This window comes from Dermacentor variabilis, chromosome 5 (assembly GCF_050947875.1).
Source record: "Dermacentor variabilis isolate Ectoservices chromosome 5, ASM5094787v1, whole genome shotgun sequence".
In the NCBI taxonomy this organism is placed as follows: domain Eukaryota; kingdom Metazoa; phylum Arthropoda; class Arachnida; order Ixodida; family Ixodidae; genus Dermacentor; species Dermacentor variabilis.
This window is the reverse complement of record NC_134572.1, coordinates 166,974,282-166,991,300: the sequence shown is the minus strand read 5'-3', so window position 1 is coordinate 166,991,300 and position 17,019 is coordinate 166,974,282. Positions and strand designations below refer to the sequence as shown.

General features: G+C 48.3%; 1 protein-coding gene across 1 annotated transcript in view; it reads right to left on the bottom strand.

The window, feature by feature from the left end:
- The window catches only part of LOC142583695 (sperm-specific sodium:proton exchanger-like), a 98,921-nt gene that overhangs the window by 49,692 nt on the left and 32,210 nt on the right, over positions 1-17,019 (bottom strand). Inside the window, exons 9-13 of the mRNA XM_075694182.1 lie at positions 16,796-16,980; positions 14,576-14,668; positions 14,386-14,480; positions 13,658-13,718; positions 10,696-10,971 (exon numbers count right to left, since the gene is read on the bottom strand). Coding sequence (XP_075550297.1) covers positions 10,696-10,971; positions 13,658-13,718; positions 14,386-14,480; positions 14,576-14,668; positions 16,796-16,980 — 710 coding nt within the window. The remainder of the gene's footprint in view (positions 1-10,695; positions 10,972-13,657; positions 13,719-14,385; positions 14,481-14,575; positions 14,669-16,795; positions 16,981-17,019) is intronic.

The following is a 17,019-nucleotide window of genomic DNA, read 5'->3' as shown; positions in this document are numbered from 1 at the left end:
TATGCTCAGACCAGGATGCGGAGAATATCGCTACGTCGTCTAGATACGGTAAAGCGAATTCTTGCTGTCCCCGCAACACTTTATCCATCAGGCTTGAAAAACAGTATGGCGCGTTCTTCAAACCAAAACTCAACACTTTAGGACGGAATGTTCCCATTGGTGAAATGAACGCCGCATACCTACTAGCCTCTTCTGTAAGTGGAACCTGCCAATAACCCCTGACAAGATCTAGGGTGGAAATAAACTGAGCGCTACTAACTTTCTCAAGGCGCTCCTCGATGTTAGGATCGGATAAATTTGATCCTTAGTGATGGAATTAAGCCTGCGGTAGTCGACGCAAGGACGAGGTTCCTTGCCCGGTACCTCAACTAAAATCAAAGGGGAGGTATAATCACTCTCACCTGCCTCAATAACACCGAGCTGTAGCATTTTCTTTACCTCAGCCTCCATAATATCGCTCTGGCGGGGTGACACCCGATACGCCTTGGATCGTACTGGCTCTGGGGAGGTAAGTTCTATATCATGAGTAAGGACAGAAGTCCTACCAGGCCTCTCAGAGAACAGACCTTGAAACTCTTGTAATAGCTGGTGTAGTTCGGTTTTCTGCTCGGGCGACAGCGGTGCTTTACTGATAAGGTCACTAATGACTTGACCGGTGTCTTCCCTGTTCGTCACTGAGCCTAGTCCCGGAAGCTCGACCGGAAGCTCTTCAGGAACGTTTACCATCATGCACACCACTGCTTCCCTTTGTCTATAAGGTTTGAGCAGATTACAGTGGTAAACTTGCTGTGCTTTCCGCTTTCCTGGCAGACTCACCACGTAGTTAACGTCCGACAGTTTCTGAACAATTCGTGCTGGGCCCTCCCACTGCACGTCTAGTTTGTTGTTTAGCGATGTGCGCAATATCATGACCTCATCGCCCACCTCAAAACGACGGGCCCTGGCTGTCCGATCATAATAAACCTTGGCCCTCTGCTGGGCCTTTGTCATTGCTTCACCTGACAACTCCTGTGCCCTTCTTAAGCGTTCGAGGAGCTTAAGTACGTACTCCACCACGACTGGGTCGTCGCCCCTACCTTCCCACGATTCTCGAAGCATGCGAAGCGGAGATCGAAGCGAGCGACCGTACACCAGTTCAGCTGGCGAAAACCCCGTAGCTGCATGCGGCGCGGTTCTTAACGCAAACATCACCCCAAGCAGACACAGCTCCCAGTCAGTTTGATGTTCAAAACACAATGCTCTCAACACGCGCTTCATGACGGAGTGGAGCTTCTCAACGGAATTCGACTGTGGGTGGTACACTGAGCTGTGTAACAGCTTTACCCCACACCTTTCGAGAAAAGTTGTCGTCAAAGCGCTAGTAAACACTGTGCCCTGATCTGATTGGATTTCCGCAGGGAAACCAACTCGCGCAAATATGGACAGTAGTGCATTAACTATCTCAACTGAGCTGAGTTCTTTAAGCGGCACTGCTTCAGGGAACTTTGTCGCTGGGCAGATCACAGTCAAAATGTGTCTGTACCCCGTGGCTGTTACCGGCAGAGGTCCCACAGTATCAATAACGAGCCGTCTAAAAGGCTCCGTAATGATAGGTACCAATTTCAACGGCGCCCTCGATTTGTCCCCTGGTTTGCCCACCCGCTGACAGGTGTCACATGACCTCACGAAGTGGTCTGCGTCCCGAAAACACCCTGGCCAATAGTACTCTTGCAAGAGACGGTCCTTAGTTTTCTTAACTCCTAGGTGTCCGGACCACGAACCCCCGTGTGACAAGCGCAACAGATCCTGACGATAGCATTGAGGCACGATCAGCTGATCGAACTCCACTCCTCGGCGGTCTAGATACTTCCGGTACAGGACTCCACCTCTTTCCACAAAACGCGCATTTTTCCTGGCGATACCTTCCTTGACATTGCAGCGTATGTTTTCTAGGCTACCATCCTTCTTTTGCGCGGCTATCAAAGCCGACCGGCTGACTTTTAGCAACCGATCAAGTCCGTCTGACGTAGGCGCGATGAGCAAATCAGTAGATAGCTCTTCTAACTTTCCCGTGTCGGGCGTTTCCTCTCCAGTATCTGGCGCCTTTAACGTTACAGACTCAAGTTTATTCAGTTCGGGCGTGCTCTGAATATCAGCTTGCTGCGCCTCTGACCCTTTTTCGTTGTTTGATAACGTCGGCCCCGCAACTACCGCCTTTGCAGCGAGCTCCCGAACCTTCGATCTGGTTAAGGCCTGAACACTAGCTTCACCAAACAAAAGCCCCTTCTCGCGCAGGAGGTGATCGGACCTGTTTGAAAATAGGTACGGGTACTGGGGTGGCAGCATAGATGACACTGCCGCCTCTGTCTCAAGCGCTCCGAAAGGTCCTTCAATAAGCACCTTTGCTACTGGCAGACACACGCTATGAGCTTCCACGGCTTGCTTGATCCATGCGCACTCGCCCGTGAACATATCGGGTTCTACGTAGGAGGGGTGAACTACATCCATCGTAGCTGCGGAATCGCGAAGCACTCGGCACTCTTTCCCGTTCACGAGGAGGTCTCGCATGTAAGGCTCGAGAAGCTTCATGTTCTCGTCAGTGCTGCCTATTGAAAAAAACACAACTTTTGGTGTTGTTTCCGGACACTGCGCCGAAAAGTGACCCGGCTTCTGGCACGTATAACAAACGCGCGCTTGCCTCATCTCGAACCGCTTTCTGCGTTCGGCTTCGGCTGCCGCCGTCTCCTTAGGTTCCGTCGCACTGCTTCCACTCGCATCCGCACTACGCGTGTTCCCCTTTGCTCTCATGGGTGTGAACTTCGGCCTCTCAAACTTCGAGCCAAATTCACCCTTTTGACCGTCCTTAGCTCCGCGAGCCCGACGCGTCACAAACTCCTCGGCTAGCTCAGCGGCTTTAGCCACCGTACAAACGTCTGGCCTATCCAAGACCCAGTATCGCACGTTCTCCGGTAACCGACTATAAAACTGTTCTAGCCCGAAGCACTGCAGAACTTTATCGTGGTCACCAAACGCTTTCTCTTCTTTGAGCCACTCCTGCATGTTCGACATAAGCCTATACGCAAACTCTGTATATGACTCACTTTTGCCTTTCTCATTTTCCCGAAACTTCCGACGGAACGCCTCCGCAGACAGCCGGTACTTTTTTAGAAGACTCGATTTCACTGTGTCGAAATCCTCTGCCTCCTCTCTATCCAAGCGAGCGACTACGTCGGCCGCCTCGCCGGGTAACAAAGTGAGCAAGCGCTGTGGCCACGTTTCCCGAGAGAACCCCTGCTTCTCGCACGTTCGCTCAAAGTTAACCAGGAACAAACCAATGTCCTCTCCAAGCTTAAACGGCCGCATCAGGTCAGTCATTTTGAACAATACTCGTTCTCCTGCACCGTGTGCCTGACTTCCATTACGAGCGCGTTCCATCTCTACCTCGAGACGCTTCATTTCCAAAGCGTGTTCGCGCTCTTCTTTTTCTTTCTGCTCTTTAAGTTCGCGCTCCTGTTTCTCTTTTTGCTCTTTAAGTTCGCGCTCCTGTTTCTCTTTTTGCTCTTTAAGTTCGCGCTCCTGTCTTTTTGACCTCTCCTCAATAGTCTCAAGGCATTCCGACAGCTCGTCATCCTCAGCCTCTAACTCAAGAATAGCCTTTAGCAGTTCTGGTTTTCTGAGTTTGTCCGAGACATCCAGACCCAACTCTCTTGCAAGCTCCAACAATTTCGGTTTGCGCAACGACTTCAAATCCATGGCTGCTCTGAATGCTGCTTTCTCTACTGCCTATTATTGTCTTGCCGCAATCTAACCCGGCAGCAACGACAACCACAATTACCAGCTCTGTTTCTGACACTAACAAAAGCCTGGCAAAGCTCAGAAGAAGAAAGTCCCGCACTCACCAAACCTCGCAGGCAGGAATTCCGCGCAGTCGTTCCGCTGCAGGCAACCAGTCGTCACACAGGGCTCGTTGCACTGCTCCCGGATCGTCGTTGAGCTGCTCAGCATACAGTCAACTGCATATCTTCGCTGCTGGCCTCCGTTGTCGCGATCTCACCGCTGGCAGACAGTTGTTTGAAGTCGGAGGCGATCTCACCGCTGCCAACCAGATGTTTGGATCCCCACCGATGGCATCGGTTGTTGGGAACTCGGCGCTGACGCCCGTGGTTGTACCTGGGTCGCAAGCCCCAAGGGTAGCGTTGGCCTGGCGGCCTGGGGTACAACGGGAAGCATCCGAAGGTCTCGGCAAAGCATGAGTCGACTGGTAACAACAAAACAACTTGTTTATTTTAACATCGCAAAGAGTTGGCGGTCCGGTTGACCGAAGTAGAGCGACGGGAGAGCACTTTACTCAACAGAAGAAATCGGAGCCCTCCTTTTGGCGTCCGGGGGCAGCTGTTTTTATACTCTCGCAGTTGAGGGCAAGAAGGAACCCCTCAATAGACGAGCACGTGAATGTACAATGGGCTAATGGTGACGCACACTGTCGTAGCGCTGCCGGTCGGGCACAATGACTGGAATGAGAGGGTGATCCCTGCTTTCGCATCGCCCGGTTTGGGCACAATGGCACATACACTCACACACGCACATGAAGACACGTGGCATCGGAACATGCCTGGAAACGCCTGGAAACACCTGGCGGGGAGCGTTGCGGCGACGACGAACGGGCCAAAATGTCTGCCGCCCCGCCGCAGTCGCGCCGGCAAAACCGCGTGTCGCAGGCGAAACGCAACACAGCGCAGCCTAACACGGCGACAGAGGCAAAAAGCCAGGGCGCGAGAAAAAGAAAGATGCGGTCGTCGTTGACGATGTGTGCGCATCAAGCACGTTGGAGCCACCGGTCAGAAAGAGACCGAGAAGCATGTTCTGCACGGACGCGGACAAAGGGCACGGGGCAGTTATGTTCCTCGTCGTTCCGCCGTTATTTTCGGGGAGCAGCGTGAAGTGCGAAGGAGCGCAAGGTGGCAAGACGAGAGGGGGTGATGAGGAGTCGCGACGCGGTCAGTCTAGTTCGTGAGGAAAGCGTGGCGCCAGGACGCAAATTGGCAAGAAACTGTAACGTCTTGAAGGAACTGATAGCGAGTCAGCCCTTTTTTTGTTCCTCGGTAACCAGAATAGCTTTCGAACCGCGGCCACCTCGAGTACGGCTCAAAAATATCAGTCAGTCGTAAACATTTGGAACGGGAAGCCAAGAGAGCATCTGTAGAAGTAAAACCTGTCATTTTGTTTTATTTGTGAGCATTTGAAGATGTCGCGATTTAAGTTTCTTTCAATATGTAAAGGTATGAGCTTTGTTTGTGTTTTTGTTCGAGAAGCTCCGAGATTGGAAAGATACGTAGTTTGTTTGTAGTTTGTAGCATGTAGTTTCGCGAGGTGTTAGTTAATCAATAGATATATGCTTTCTTTTTTTCTGCGTGTGTGTGTGTGTGTGTGAGTAACCTGAGTGTCAAGGTTATCGATCAGAGGCCTATGGTAACGCGCATGTGTGTTATTTAACCTTCTTTTTTAAGTGTTTTTCAATTTTCTAAGGTAAAGCGCGTAGGTTTTCAGTAAGTGCATAATTTGCACTGAGAAGCGTTCTTATTTCCATTAGCGCATGTCCTGTGCTGCGGAGGGAAGCAGAAGGTTTATGACTGCGTTGCTCGTGAGTGTTGAGGGCAGCCGTATTCTTACTTCTCTAGTTAGCGTGCATGGAAGTAGTCATTACAAGACACATTTGTTTAAGGGTTCTGCGGAGTCCGTAAGTAACGCAAGTTTAGTTGTCATTTAAAGTACGTGTCCTGTATGGTCTAGAGAAAGAAACGGAAGTTAGCGTGATGAAACGTTTGCCTACGACGCAAGTACGTGTTCGGAATAGAGACCACAAAGCTAGCGCTCTTGTGAATATGTACTTGTGAAGTTGGCCAGACTGTCCAGTGGCAACAGTACGTGAGATAAGTACGCCACTGCGCTAGGGTGAGAAATGCTGTTCGTGTAGTTAGGCCACTTAAGTTATGTTCGGCTGTTTTCATTTTGTGTTTGAAACGACAACGGCCCTTTGTTTTGCAACAACAAGGTCACTCCGGCCTTGTCGGCATTCGGGGAGAAATGGATAGCAGTTTAGAAAGGTGGTTGGAACTGCTTTATCAAAACTGGGGAAAGATCAGGGTTCATTTTGACTTAGTAATAGCCTGGCGAGTCAAGGGTGAAGGGCCTGCGCTTACACGTGGTGCAGCGCTGTGTTGTTTCGTTTGTTTGACGTACGTTCTCCAGGGCCCAGGATACCGAAGTTCGTCACACGAGGCTCGGCACCAGTACCCTACATGTTCTTTAAGCGTTCCTCATGGCCAGCGAATTGATTTCACCGGCCATTCCGAACTTCCGGGGCGAGGAGGAGCTGTTAGATACAGGACCTTTTCCTGAGCCTTCTTCGAGTTCACCAGACCACATGGAATCGCGCCACACCTAAGTAAGGAACGCAGAAGCAGATCTACCCCGTTCCCGAGGCGCGGCACGTGCAAACGAGTTGGCGTCCCCCACCTCGTGCGCCGCAGGTGGAGCTATTCACTGCTTGACTCTTCCCGAAAGTGTAGCGAGATTCTGGTACTGTTCCAGGTAACGTGGGTATTTAGGCAAGACGGCTGTAATGCACCGTGAAGCCCTGGCAACAATCCCCCCATCTGCCTTTCTGAAGGCAGTTGCAGACCGGGAAGGCAATACCGCAGAGAGAAGTAAGCCCTCGGACAATTGGGGCCCAATGAGCCGGGGGTGGCACAATCGCACGGGCGCCTACCATTGGCCGAAAATGACGACACCTGAGCGGGCTCGCCGATCGGCCGAACGTGACGTGACTTCGAGACACCGAGAGGGTTAAAAGCCAGAGACCGGGAGCAGCAAGGAAGCATTCCTTCATTGATCTCTTTCGAGCTTCTTGCAACGGGCCGCAGCGTCCGAGTTGCGGCCGGCCCGTAATGACTTTATGACTTAATTTCTTTGTACGCTCACTGTAAATCATCTAAATAAACCTCTAGTTTTCATTCCGACGTCCTCCTCAACCTTGGCCAGCTCCCGCACCCAACGGCAAGGTCTAATCTCTAGGGGTCAGCAATTGGGATGGTCCTCCAGATCCAATAGTGTACAGCCTGCACCCTTATTGCAAAGGTGAATGTTGCTGGGAATAAATATTTTGAATGAGTGTTGAGTGGCTAAGGAGAAGACCACAATTGACTAGCACTGCATTTTTCCGTCTCTATTTAGCACCTAGTGCCCTCAGAAAATATTCCCTCCAGCCCAAGCCATTTCGGGAAAAAAGCGCGAGCATCATGCGAGTGAATACGGCATATTGATTTCTCTCGGTAAATATGTTCCACAATATCAATATTTAGGAAAGTAGAATACAAGACCAACCCCTCTCTTTCTAGTCATGCGAAGATCATGGCAGTAACCTCAAAAGCATTGGATTGTGGGATTTTTTTTAGGTTCGGTTGTCGTCATGGTCGTCTATGCGGACGCGAAAACACTCCTTGCATATTTTTGTAGATACTCGCTTGAAAGCACACGCCTGATCGGCTGCATGATTGAGCCCCGATATACAATGGCACGCTTTCTGAATTAATATTATATGTAAAAATACTTAGGGGAAACACTGCAAAATACAGTCAAGGACGAGACTGCGGGAATTTGGATTCGAACGAAATTATTATTATTTTAGTCAGAGGTTGTCAATTTCAGAACATTACCACACATGCGATCGGGCAGCACACATTCACTGGAAAAAAAATAATTATGCAGATCACACGCAGACTGGCAATCGACGTAAGGGAAGCTCTCTGTGCTGTTTGCGTTGACCGATGATATGTGTCGGTGATTTTGACAGCGTACGACAGCCGGGAAGGGATGTTAACACACAGCGAGTAGTGTTTTCTCGAGGCATCGTTGCGCGCCATTGTTCACACCCTGCGACGAGGTTAGCCATGTGATTCATTTCACACGGCGCATCCCGTCGTGGCTGAAATGTTGATCTGCTGGACGGCCGCTTGCGTATTGTTGTGATGCTGTGTTGCGTTAATGCGGGGTTGCGGCTGCATTCCCTGCGTCAGTTTCCCGCGTGGACAATTCGCAGGGTGTTTCTTTAAAAAAAAATATGAGAAGCGTGCCCTACCGCACCTTAAATTAAATCTTTTCCAGTTGTCCCCGAGACCGAAACTTTTCCTACGTCTAGTAGCAGCGTTTCCTCTGCTGAAGAGACCCCAAACGAAGCGAGCTTTTTGACAGCGGCTTTACCTACTGCCCGTGGTCCTTTCATGCGTGCCAGACGCGACGAGCGAAGAGTCGCAAGGCTGGTATTTCCTCGTTACTTCAATGCATTGGCTTTACCCATTATCTGGCTCCTCTTTCAACCTCCTCTCCCTCATTCTTATAGAATCCTCCTCTCTGGGCGGCTGTTGCAGATGAATACAAAGCTAAGCGCTGCAGGTTCTGCAATGCCACTGCGGGGTGGGGGGCGGGGGGAATCACGCCTAATTAATTTCGTCCTGAGGGCATTGTGGTGACGCCCAGTCTTTGGAAAGGTCCCATAGACTCCTCTCCCGCGCCTCTGCCATGTACAGGGTGGTCCTTTATGAAAGGGAACACGCGAGCGCGTGGCCCATGCTCTGCGGAGGCTGCTTAGAGCGCCACCAAGAGGCAGGAAGAGGTAGCACGTCTGCTTGTGGCGTCATCTGTTGGCGGCTAGAATAACCAGGCATGGCCGATAGGCAAGCTCCTGCTAGAATTAGCTGGAACCGCCCCTCCTCGCATGACTATTGCGCAAAGAGCGGGGCCTGCAGCGCAACGTCTGCTGCTAGCAAACCGCGTTGGATCCGCAAGCACACTGGAAACGTGGAAGCGGCAACATACGCCCGGTAGTTCTTAGGTACTTCTGGCGTACATATATTAATGCGTAAGCATTCTAGGGCTTCTTCCTTAGTGTGCAGCCAGGGCTCTGTACAGCAAAAAATGTACGCGGAAACTCCGCTGGAGTTGTCAAAGCGTGCATAAGCATACCCCCAAAAATTAGTTGTCCCACCCCCAAATTTCAGCTTGGCCCACTACCAAATTTAAGTTGGCCCACGCTGAAATTTCAAGTTGGCCTACCTTTGAATTTCTCCAAGTCTCAAGTTGGCCCACCCCGAAAATTTCAAGTTGGTTCACCGCCAAATTTTAAGCTGGCCCACCCCGAAATATAAATTGGCCCACCTCCAAATTTATACTGGCCTACACCCCAATTTCAGGTTGGCCAACCCCCGCATGTCAAGTTGGCCCACCCGTCAATTTAAGTTGGCCCACCTCCAAATTTCCCCAAATGTCAAGTTGGCAAATCCCCAAATTTTAAGTTGGCGCATCCCAAAATTTAAATTGGCCCACTCCGAAAGTTATGTTGGCCTACCCCCCAATTTGAAGTTGGCCCACCTCTACCTAAGTTAGCTTCCCCATGCATTTTCTGTGGACCCTATGTATCTCTAGCGTTATTCCCTCTAATCAATTTTTTTCAATTGTTCCTCATCGCTTATAAAGCTACCAATCGTCTACATTTACATTATTATAATTAAATGTCATAAGTTCGCGCATTGCGCATTCTTGTGCATATACAAGGCATTACACTTTTCGCGTGGCGGACAGACCTTGCTGCGGTACTCGCCAAAGAATACTTATGCATTAAAATACGCTGGGAGTGCCTCTTAAATAGCGGGCATATGTTGGTCCTTCCACGCTTCCAATGTGCTAGCGTACCAAGTGCGGTTTGCTAGCAGCGTCTGGTTGCAGGTCCCGCCTGTTGCGCATCCAGCTGGCGTGGGAAGCAGTCCACAGCCGCTTGTCTATCAGCCGTGCCTGCTTATTCTGGCCGCCAAGAGATGGCGCTACAAGCGGACGTGCTTCCCCTTGCTGTCTGTTGCTGGCGCTCAAAGCAGCCTCCACCGAGCACAGGCCACGCGCTCGCGTGTCCCCTTTCATAAAGGACGACCCTGTACAATGTGCATTTTCTCCCCTCCCCCTCCACCCCTACTGACGTGGAGTGCAAAACAACAGCAGCAGTAGCAGTTGTAGCAGTGGGAAGGCCGAAGTAAGTGGTTAAGAAAGCGTCGCTTCAAAACTTTTTTGAAAATACCAAGACCATTCCACCATGTCTATCCGTGCTCACAGACCTTGATCTCGCTTCGAACAATACAGGCACTGCCCTTTAACTTACCACAAAGCTTTTCTGTCCCGATTTAATCGTTTGCTGTTCTTGTGTGTGTGCGTGTGCTTGTGCAGTGCAAAGGTTCTCAAAATGTCGCTTATTTTTTCTTTAGGACATGATTGGATGCTATGATTGCTATGCTCTCAACGTAGAGGGGCAATATTTTTTTTATGGGGCTTTACGTGCCAAAACCACTTTCTGATTATGAGGCACGCCGTAGTGGGGGACTCCGGAAATTTCGACCACCTGGGGTTCTCTAACGTTCACCTAAATCTAAGTATACGGGTGTTTTCGCATTTCGCCCCCATCGAAATGCGGCCGCCGTGGCCGGGATTCCATCCCGCGACCTCGTGCTCAGCAGCCTAACACCATAGCCACTGAGCAACCACGGCAGGTAGGGGCAATATCGAAAATAAATAAATAAACAAATAAATAAATAAATAAATAAATAAATAAATACTACTGCGTAGCTGGCTTCCTCTTAAAGCAGAAACCGGAGGTCGTCAGATTTGCAAGCGCACCATGGTGGTAATCTCGGCGGCGAAGAGGATGATGTAGACGCCTTCGATGATGAGGATGGCGTCCGATTGCGGCTTGACCGGTAGCGGCGTGTTGAGCAGCACGCCCAACAGGCACGTCAGGAACGTGAGCGCCGTGCTGGTGATGACCAGCTCGTAGTACTGGTGCTCGAACATGTCAATGACGCGCTCCTGTAAGTTGTGGTCCAGGTTGCTCTGGAAGGACTCCGTGTCGTCCATGAAGTCTTCGCCAAAGCTAGACACGGACAGGCGCTCCTTCTGCGAGAGCCGACAGTGGACGGCCCAAAAAATACGAGGCATAAATTGCTGGCCACTGGTGATTAAGGCCAACTCCGCAGAAAATTTGAACAGTAGCCTCGGTAGGACTGATGAATAGTATAAGCGCCTCTACGAGGTTTCACTTATGTTCTCTTTTTTACACCACGCGCTTGCTTCTACTATTCCGACTTCAGTCAGAAGTGGTCAGCATAGCTGACGCGGCTTTAAAAAAGGAATCTCCCAATATATAATTTCGTGGAGGAAGCATAAGAAAGAGACAAAACGCAATAGGGACCAGGTCGCATGACGCAACTGTACTAACTCGCCCAGCTTTCAATTCTGCTTGGAAATCTATTATTTACTTGAATAGGTATATTCCAATTGGTTGCGAACACAGCATCCGAACTCTCCCCGTATACTAGGTGGCACCACTGTATAACAAATTCAATGAGAAATAACCCACTCGGGTTTAATTTAATGAATCAATATTGAATCAGTAGTTGCTCTTTCAGCGTAGCGGACAGTACATTGTAGAGGCGTAGTCGCAGTCTGTTCGCTAACCAGACCATTGAGGTCTAAGACAACTCTGCCCTCCATATTTATTTGAATTTTGGTTCACATCTACACTTTGATACACAACTGCATTGTTAAGGTTTCGTTAGTTTCGCTTTGTTATTTCGAGATTTACCATGGTATACTTTATAAGGTACGCCGGGCTTTTACCGGAAGCAAAACGAGATATATGTCCTCGAAAGTATTTTGTACCTCGCAACTAGTTCAAACTAAATGATTACAATGAAGAGCCACAGCCCACAATACGCATGTCCAGTTAGCTTTCTCAAGGCAAAATTAGCATTTTAGCGGCAATTATTCTTCGTTAGGCTAGTATTTTTACTGTTCAATTGAAGTGACATAAAAATGATTCTGCGGTTTTACGTGCCAAAACCATGACTTGATTATGAGGCACGTCGTAGTTTGGGACTCTGGAAATTTCAACCACCAGGGGATCTGTCGCGTGCCCCCAATGCTCGGGACACAGGCGTTTTTGCATTCTGTCCCCATCGAAATGCAGGCGCCGCGATTTGATCCCGCGACCTCGTCCTTAGCAGCACAACACCCTAGCCACTAAGCCAACGCCGCGGGTGAAGTCGCACGTGACTGAGGCAGCTAAGGGGCCTTGGCGTTGCTTTCCGAGACGCGCGCCGTGTTAAACACAACTGAGTAAAACATCATGTTTTCTTTATTTATTTATTTGAAATACAAAGCTTGCTGTACTTTGGAGATTATACTAGCCCACAATGACTTCAGATAGGTTAAATAACTTTCCAATTATTGACTTTTAGGTTAACATTGAAGCGACAGTATTGAAGAAGCAGGAAGGGCCGAAGGACAAAAGTTGCATTGGCGGTTTTAAAAATATCCGCCCTTCTTAAGACATTCGCTGGCCTAATTCACATTCTTGCCGCTTCGATACCGAAACTGGGCGCACAAAAAGCGCCAGAATAACCTCCACGTGCTGCTTCGCAGCTCCTTCGGTTTGTTTACGTGAATACGTTGACCTACTGTGCCCCAATATCGAGTCTCCGCGACCTGCGACCAGTTGTATAGGCTGCAGCAGGAACGTGCGACGACGAGTTTGACGTCTCAGCACGTCATCGCTCCTCTGGGTCACAAAGCGTCGAGAATAGCTTGGGCTGTGCTCGTTCGCGTGCCCTGTTTCGGTATCGTTGCGACAAAAAAAAGGCGAATGTTTGAGGACGAATATCTCAACAGCGCTTTACAGAAGAATAAAAATGGGTCCGAGTGCATGCGGCAGGTATTATGAAATCCTTACTGGGGGCTTACCCCATCTCGTTAAAAGTGCCCAATTATTGCAATCTAGCAGTGCTAACACATGTGGCCTTAGATCGGAGGTTAACAAGGAAACTCGAGGACTGGTTAAGGACCGCACAACACACAATGGAACGGTAAATGTTAGGCGCAACGTTAAAGAGACGGAAAGACAGCGTTGTGGATCAGAGAGCAAACGGGCATAGCCGATATTCTACTTGGCATTAAACGAAAAAAAAATGGATCTGGGCTGGAAATGTAAGGCGTAGGGCAAACAAATGGTGGGCCATTGGAGTTGCACAATAGGTGTCAAGGGAAGCGAAGCAAAGATGAGGGCGGCATAAAATTACGTGGGGTGCTGAAATTAGGAAATTTGGAGGTGCAAGTTGGAATGAGCGCAAGACAGGGGTACTTGGAGGCGTCTAGGAGAGGCTTTCGTCCCGAAGTGGACATAAGAACAGGCTGACAATGATCTCAACAACGCAGGACGTTCTTTATTATCGCCTAATTTGCCTTTGCTTCCTTCGACCCTTTTTTAACGTGACGATTGCATTGCTGGCGTTAAAATGAGTACATAAAAATAATGAACAAATCCTGCTCAATTAGCGAACATAGGGCGCAGCTACTCGAACCAACCGTGGCCGCCGTGCTGTAAGAACGAATATAGACGGCAGCATCATTACATCAGGTAAAGTGTTTTTTTTTTAATTGTTCACATAAGTCTAGCTCACCCGCACACAGTTCCCATGTCGAAATCGATTGCTTCGTCGTCATGGTGCGACATACTAAAGCCGCGTCCATAGCAAGTGACATTAAAGCTTAAATATAGCAAAGGACGCTCCCAAAAGGCGCTCACCGTCCACTTAATCCACTCTGGAATGTCGATGAGGGACTCGATGGTGTCTGCACCCATGTAGCTGCGAAAGACAATGTTTACAAGCTTATTTCCACTCTAGCCTAAATAATCATGTCTCAGTGAAACTGAGGCGAGGCTCACACGTATCATGTCTTTAGCCGAGCTAATTAATAACCCAGCGAACGATCGGGAGCAGTCATAAACTATTTTTGTTTTCTTTATTGGAAGATTTCAGTCTGATTGCGAAACAAAGGTGCCGAAAGACAATGAATAGAGGGTGCGGAAGGACAGTCTAATTACGCAACGAATTTAACCTCGAAAAGTAACGCTTTCTTCATCGGCTTCAGAATAAATAAATCGACGCTATGCAAATGCGCAGGAGAGAAAAGAAATGTGAACAGTCAGTCCTAACTTGGGCAGCGTAAAAACAAAAACAACAACAACAAGACTACGAAAGGGGCATTTTACACGTTCCTACATCAAAACAGAGTTTTTCTATTGACATGCGACAATTGTGTTCTCAGTTTTATTAGCTGAGCGTATATGTGCAGTGAGAAGAATCTTGAACTTGTTTCCTATACTTGTCATAGTCGTACAAGTAAAATATGTACAATCCCGCGTGCTACGTATCCGCGATTACGTTCGTAGTTCGCGTTGAACGTCGGGATACGGTCGGAGTCACGTTGAACGCGGTGATCGGACTTCCTTCGCGTATCCAGCGTACTCACACTTTCTTGTCGAACGGGTATTGCAGCGCGGCAAGGAGCGTCATCATCGTGCTCTTCTGGATCATCCCTTCCCGGTACTGCCTCGAGTAGCTCACCTGCGGCGGGGCCCGATCGATGTGAGCATAATCAATATGCAAGTGGACGCACCGTGGTGGAACAGAATTACCACATACGGGAGGGCCCCACGCACCTGCTCAATCCTTAGGACGTTCTCAACAGCAAAGTGTTCCGCTTGAATCTGAGACTCCCGCTCGCTAGGCCTGCGCTTCATGGTGACGTCGAACTGCGCAGTAAAAAGCAAGAGGAGTCAGAGCGCTTCAGCGAAGTAGACATCACGAACACTTACGGGCCGCTTATTCGCCAATGACTGCCTACGTACTCCATAAATTTTTGTCGTGAAAAATCAGCTTGCACGGAAATCCTCACTAGAAGCTGCTAGCAATTAAAGCGTTAAGAGGAACTTCGGAATTTATCCTATAGAAAACAGTCTAGAAAAGGGTTACGGAAAAATGAATGTGCTTCTTTTTCAGTGTAATATTAATGGAAAGCCATTTATACGTGCGACTCTTTGAATGTTTTGGTCATACTATTTCGAATAATATACGTCGGAAGATGTCTTATAAACTAATATATGCAATGCAGTGAAGACGGAGCTGTGCCCTCTACAACTTTAAACCTCGCACCTTCGAGTCTCAAATTAGCTGTCCCCTTAACGTTAGGTCGATTGGCATTAGAGTACGCTAGCGTAGTGAGGGATCCATTCAGAACGGACCAAGTAAACGAACTAGAAACAATGCAGAAGCATGCGGCAAGGTTTAATTCATCAAAATGTTTGATGAATTCAGCAACCGAAATTCTAAGTTATCTAAACTTGCCACCACTCCCACAGCGAAGAAAGGTAGCTATAGGTTAAAATGTCTTTCCTCGGTGTGCCTTGCTGCTTTCGCTTTAACTCGCAAACGTACTTAAAAATGAATGTCGCATTCCGTTAGGTCATGCCACATCGATTAATTTATGCCTATACCAGCAAGAATAGCTCTCCCTTTATTTCCTTCTTTGAAATAAACAGAAACCTGAGATGTTTTTAAGTATACTCTGTTTCCGAAAACAGTTTTATTATTAGGCTGCCGCATGTTGTAATTTAAAGACATTCTCCAGAGCAATTTGAAAAATTGCAACTGGCGCATTATACAGCAACTGAATCATAGCTCTAGCATTGTGTTTTAAAAGAAATACTTTTTTATGTGGTGTTTTTCATTCTTTTTAAATATTTCTCTCTTCGATGCCATAAACATTCGTAATGTAAGCACTTATTTTTGGCGGGGTGACGGGTATAGGTGGGGGGACGGGAGGATTGCATTGTCGTGTTCGTGAAAAAAATTTCGTGTGAGTATCTTTTTGTGCATGAGTCTATTGTTAAATCTGCGTGCTAAACGGTACTGCTATATTTATTCTTATCCGAATGTACGAGCAGTAGTTCAATATCAATACCAAAGTAGAATATGCGTTGTTCCACCCGGTATCGGGCTTCGGGCAAAGAGTATAAAATTAAAATAAATAAAAATAATTCTTCAAACGACATGCCATCGCAGAATGTAGAGCTGATCGCTAAAATTCAGACGAAGGGAAACCGCGCAAACCTTAAATTTACAAGCGTCTTTGAGACATAATCTTACAGAAATAAAGATTTTGGCAGCTTTCTAGATCAGTAGAGTTAAAGAAAGAAATTAACACAGGAGGCAAGGAACCAGACGCAGACAAGCGCTAACTTGCAATTACATTATTCAGAGAAATTACGCGTACAATTGGTTGCATGAAAAAACTAAAAAGAAACATGAAAAGCACGAAGCAACAACGGGAAGTGGAACACGACTCCGCACCCGACTTTCGAAAAATATCGGTAATGTACTCTCTCCCCTGCGATCGCACACGAGAAATCTTCGAAGCTGAAGAAAGATTCAATGCACGCACGGTTTGTGAACAAGTGGCGCGTCGTTGCATCTTTTGCCGAAAGAACTTACTTTCTTAAGTGCTGCCCAGCACTGCTGAATTGTGCGCACCTCTCGTTGTTTCTTATTGCTTTGCATGTTTTAATTACTTCTTTTTTCATATGACATCAGCGTACACATGCGTGTTCTTTTCTTTTACCAACTAGCATGCTCCGCAGCCTAGCTAAATTTCCTGCCTAGATAAGAATAAACTGCCCACTTGGGGACAGTGTATAAACTACGGCACGGGACAACGCGTCCGTAAGCCAACGTTTTCAGGCGTCTGAAAGGTTAACCGCGAGAGCTAGCGCACCGTGATTCTGGCAGTTGCACACAAACCACGTACATTGGTAGATAGACGTGAACTTTGCTCGTTGTTTACTAGTGCACAGGAAATGTCGCGCTCGCTGTCAAGTTCATACCCAAGGTTTCGGCGCGGAATCAAACGGGTTGGCGATCATCGTGCGCCGCATCACCCACTTCCAGTCGACCGGCAAAAAGTAGGAGTCCTTATTCTGCATTCGGCTCGACATCACCACGTGGTCCCGCAGGTAAGTCACGGCGCTCGTCATTGTTCGCCTCTCTATTTCGGACACCTCCAGCACTCCTGCAAGTAACAAATACAACTTGGGTAAGTAAGTTTTTT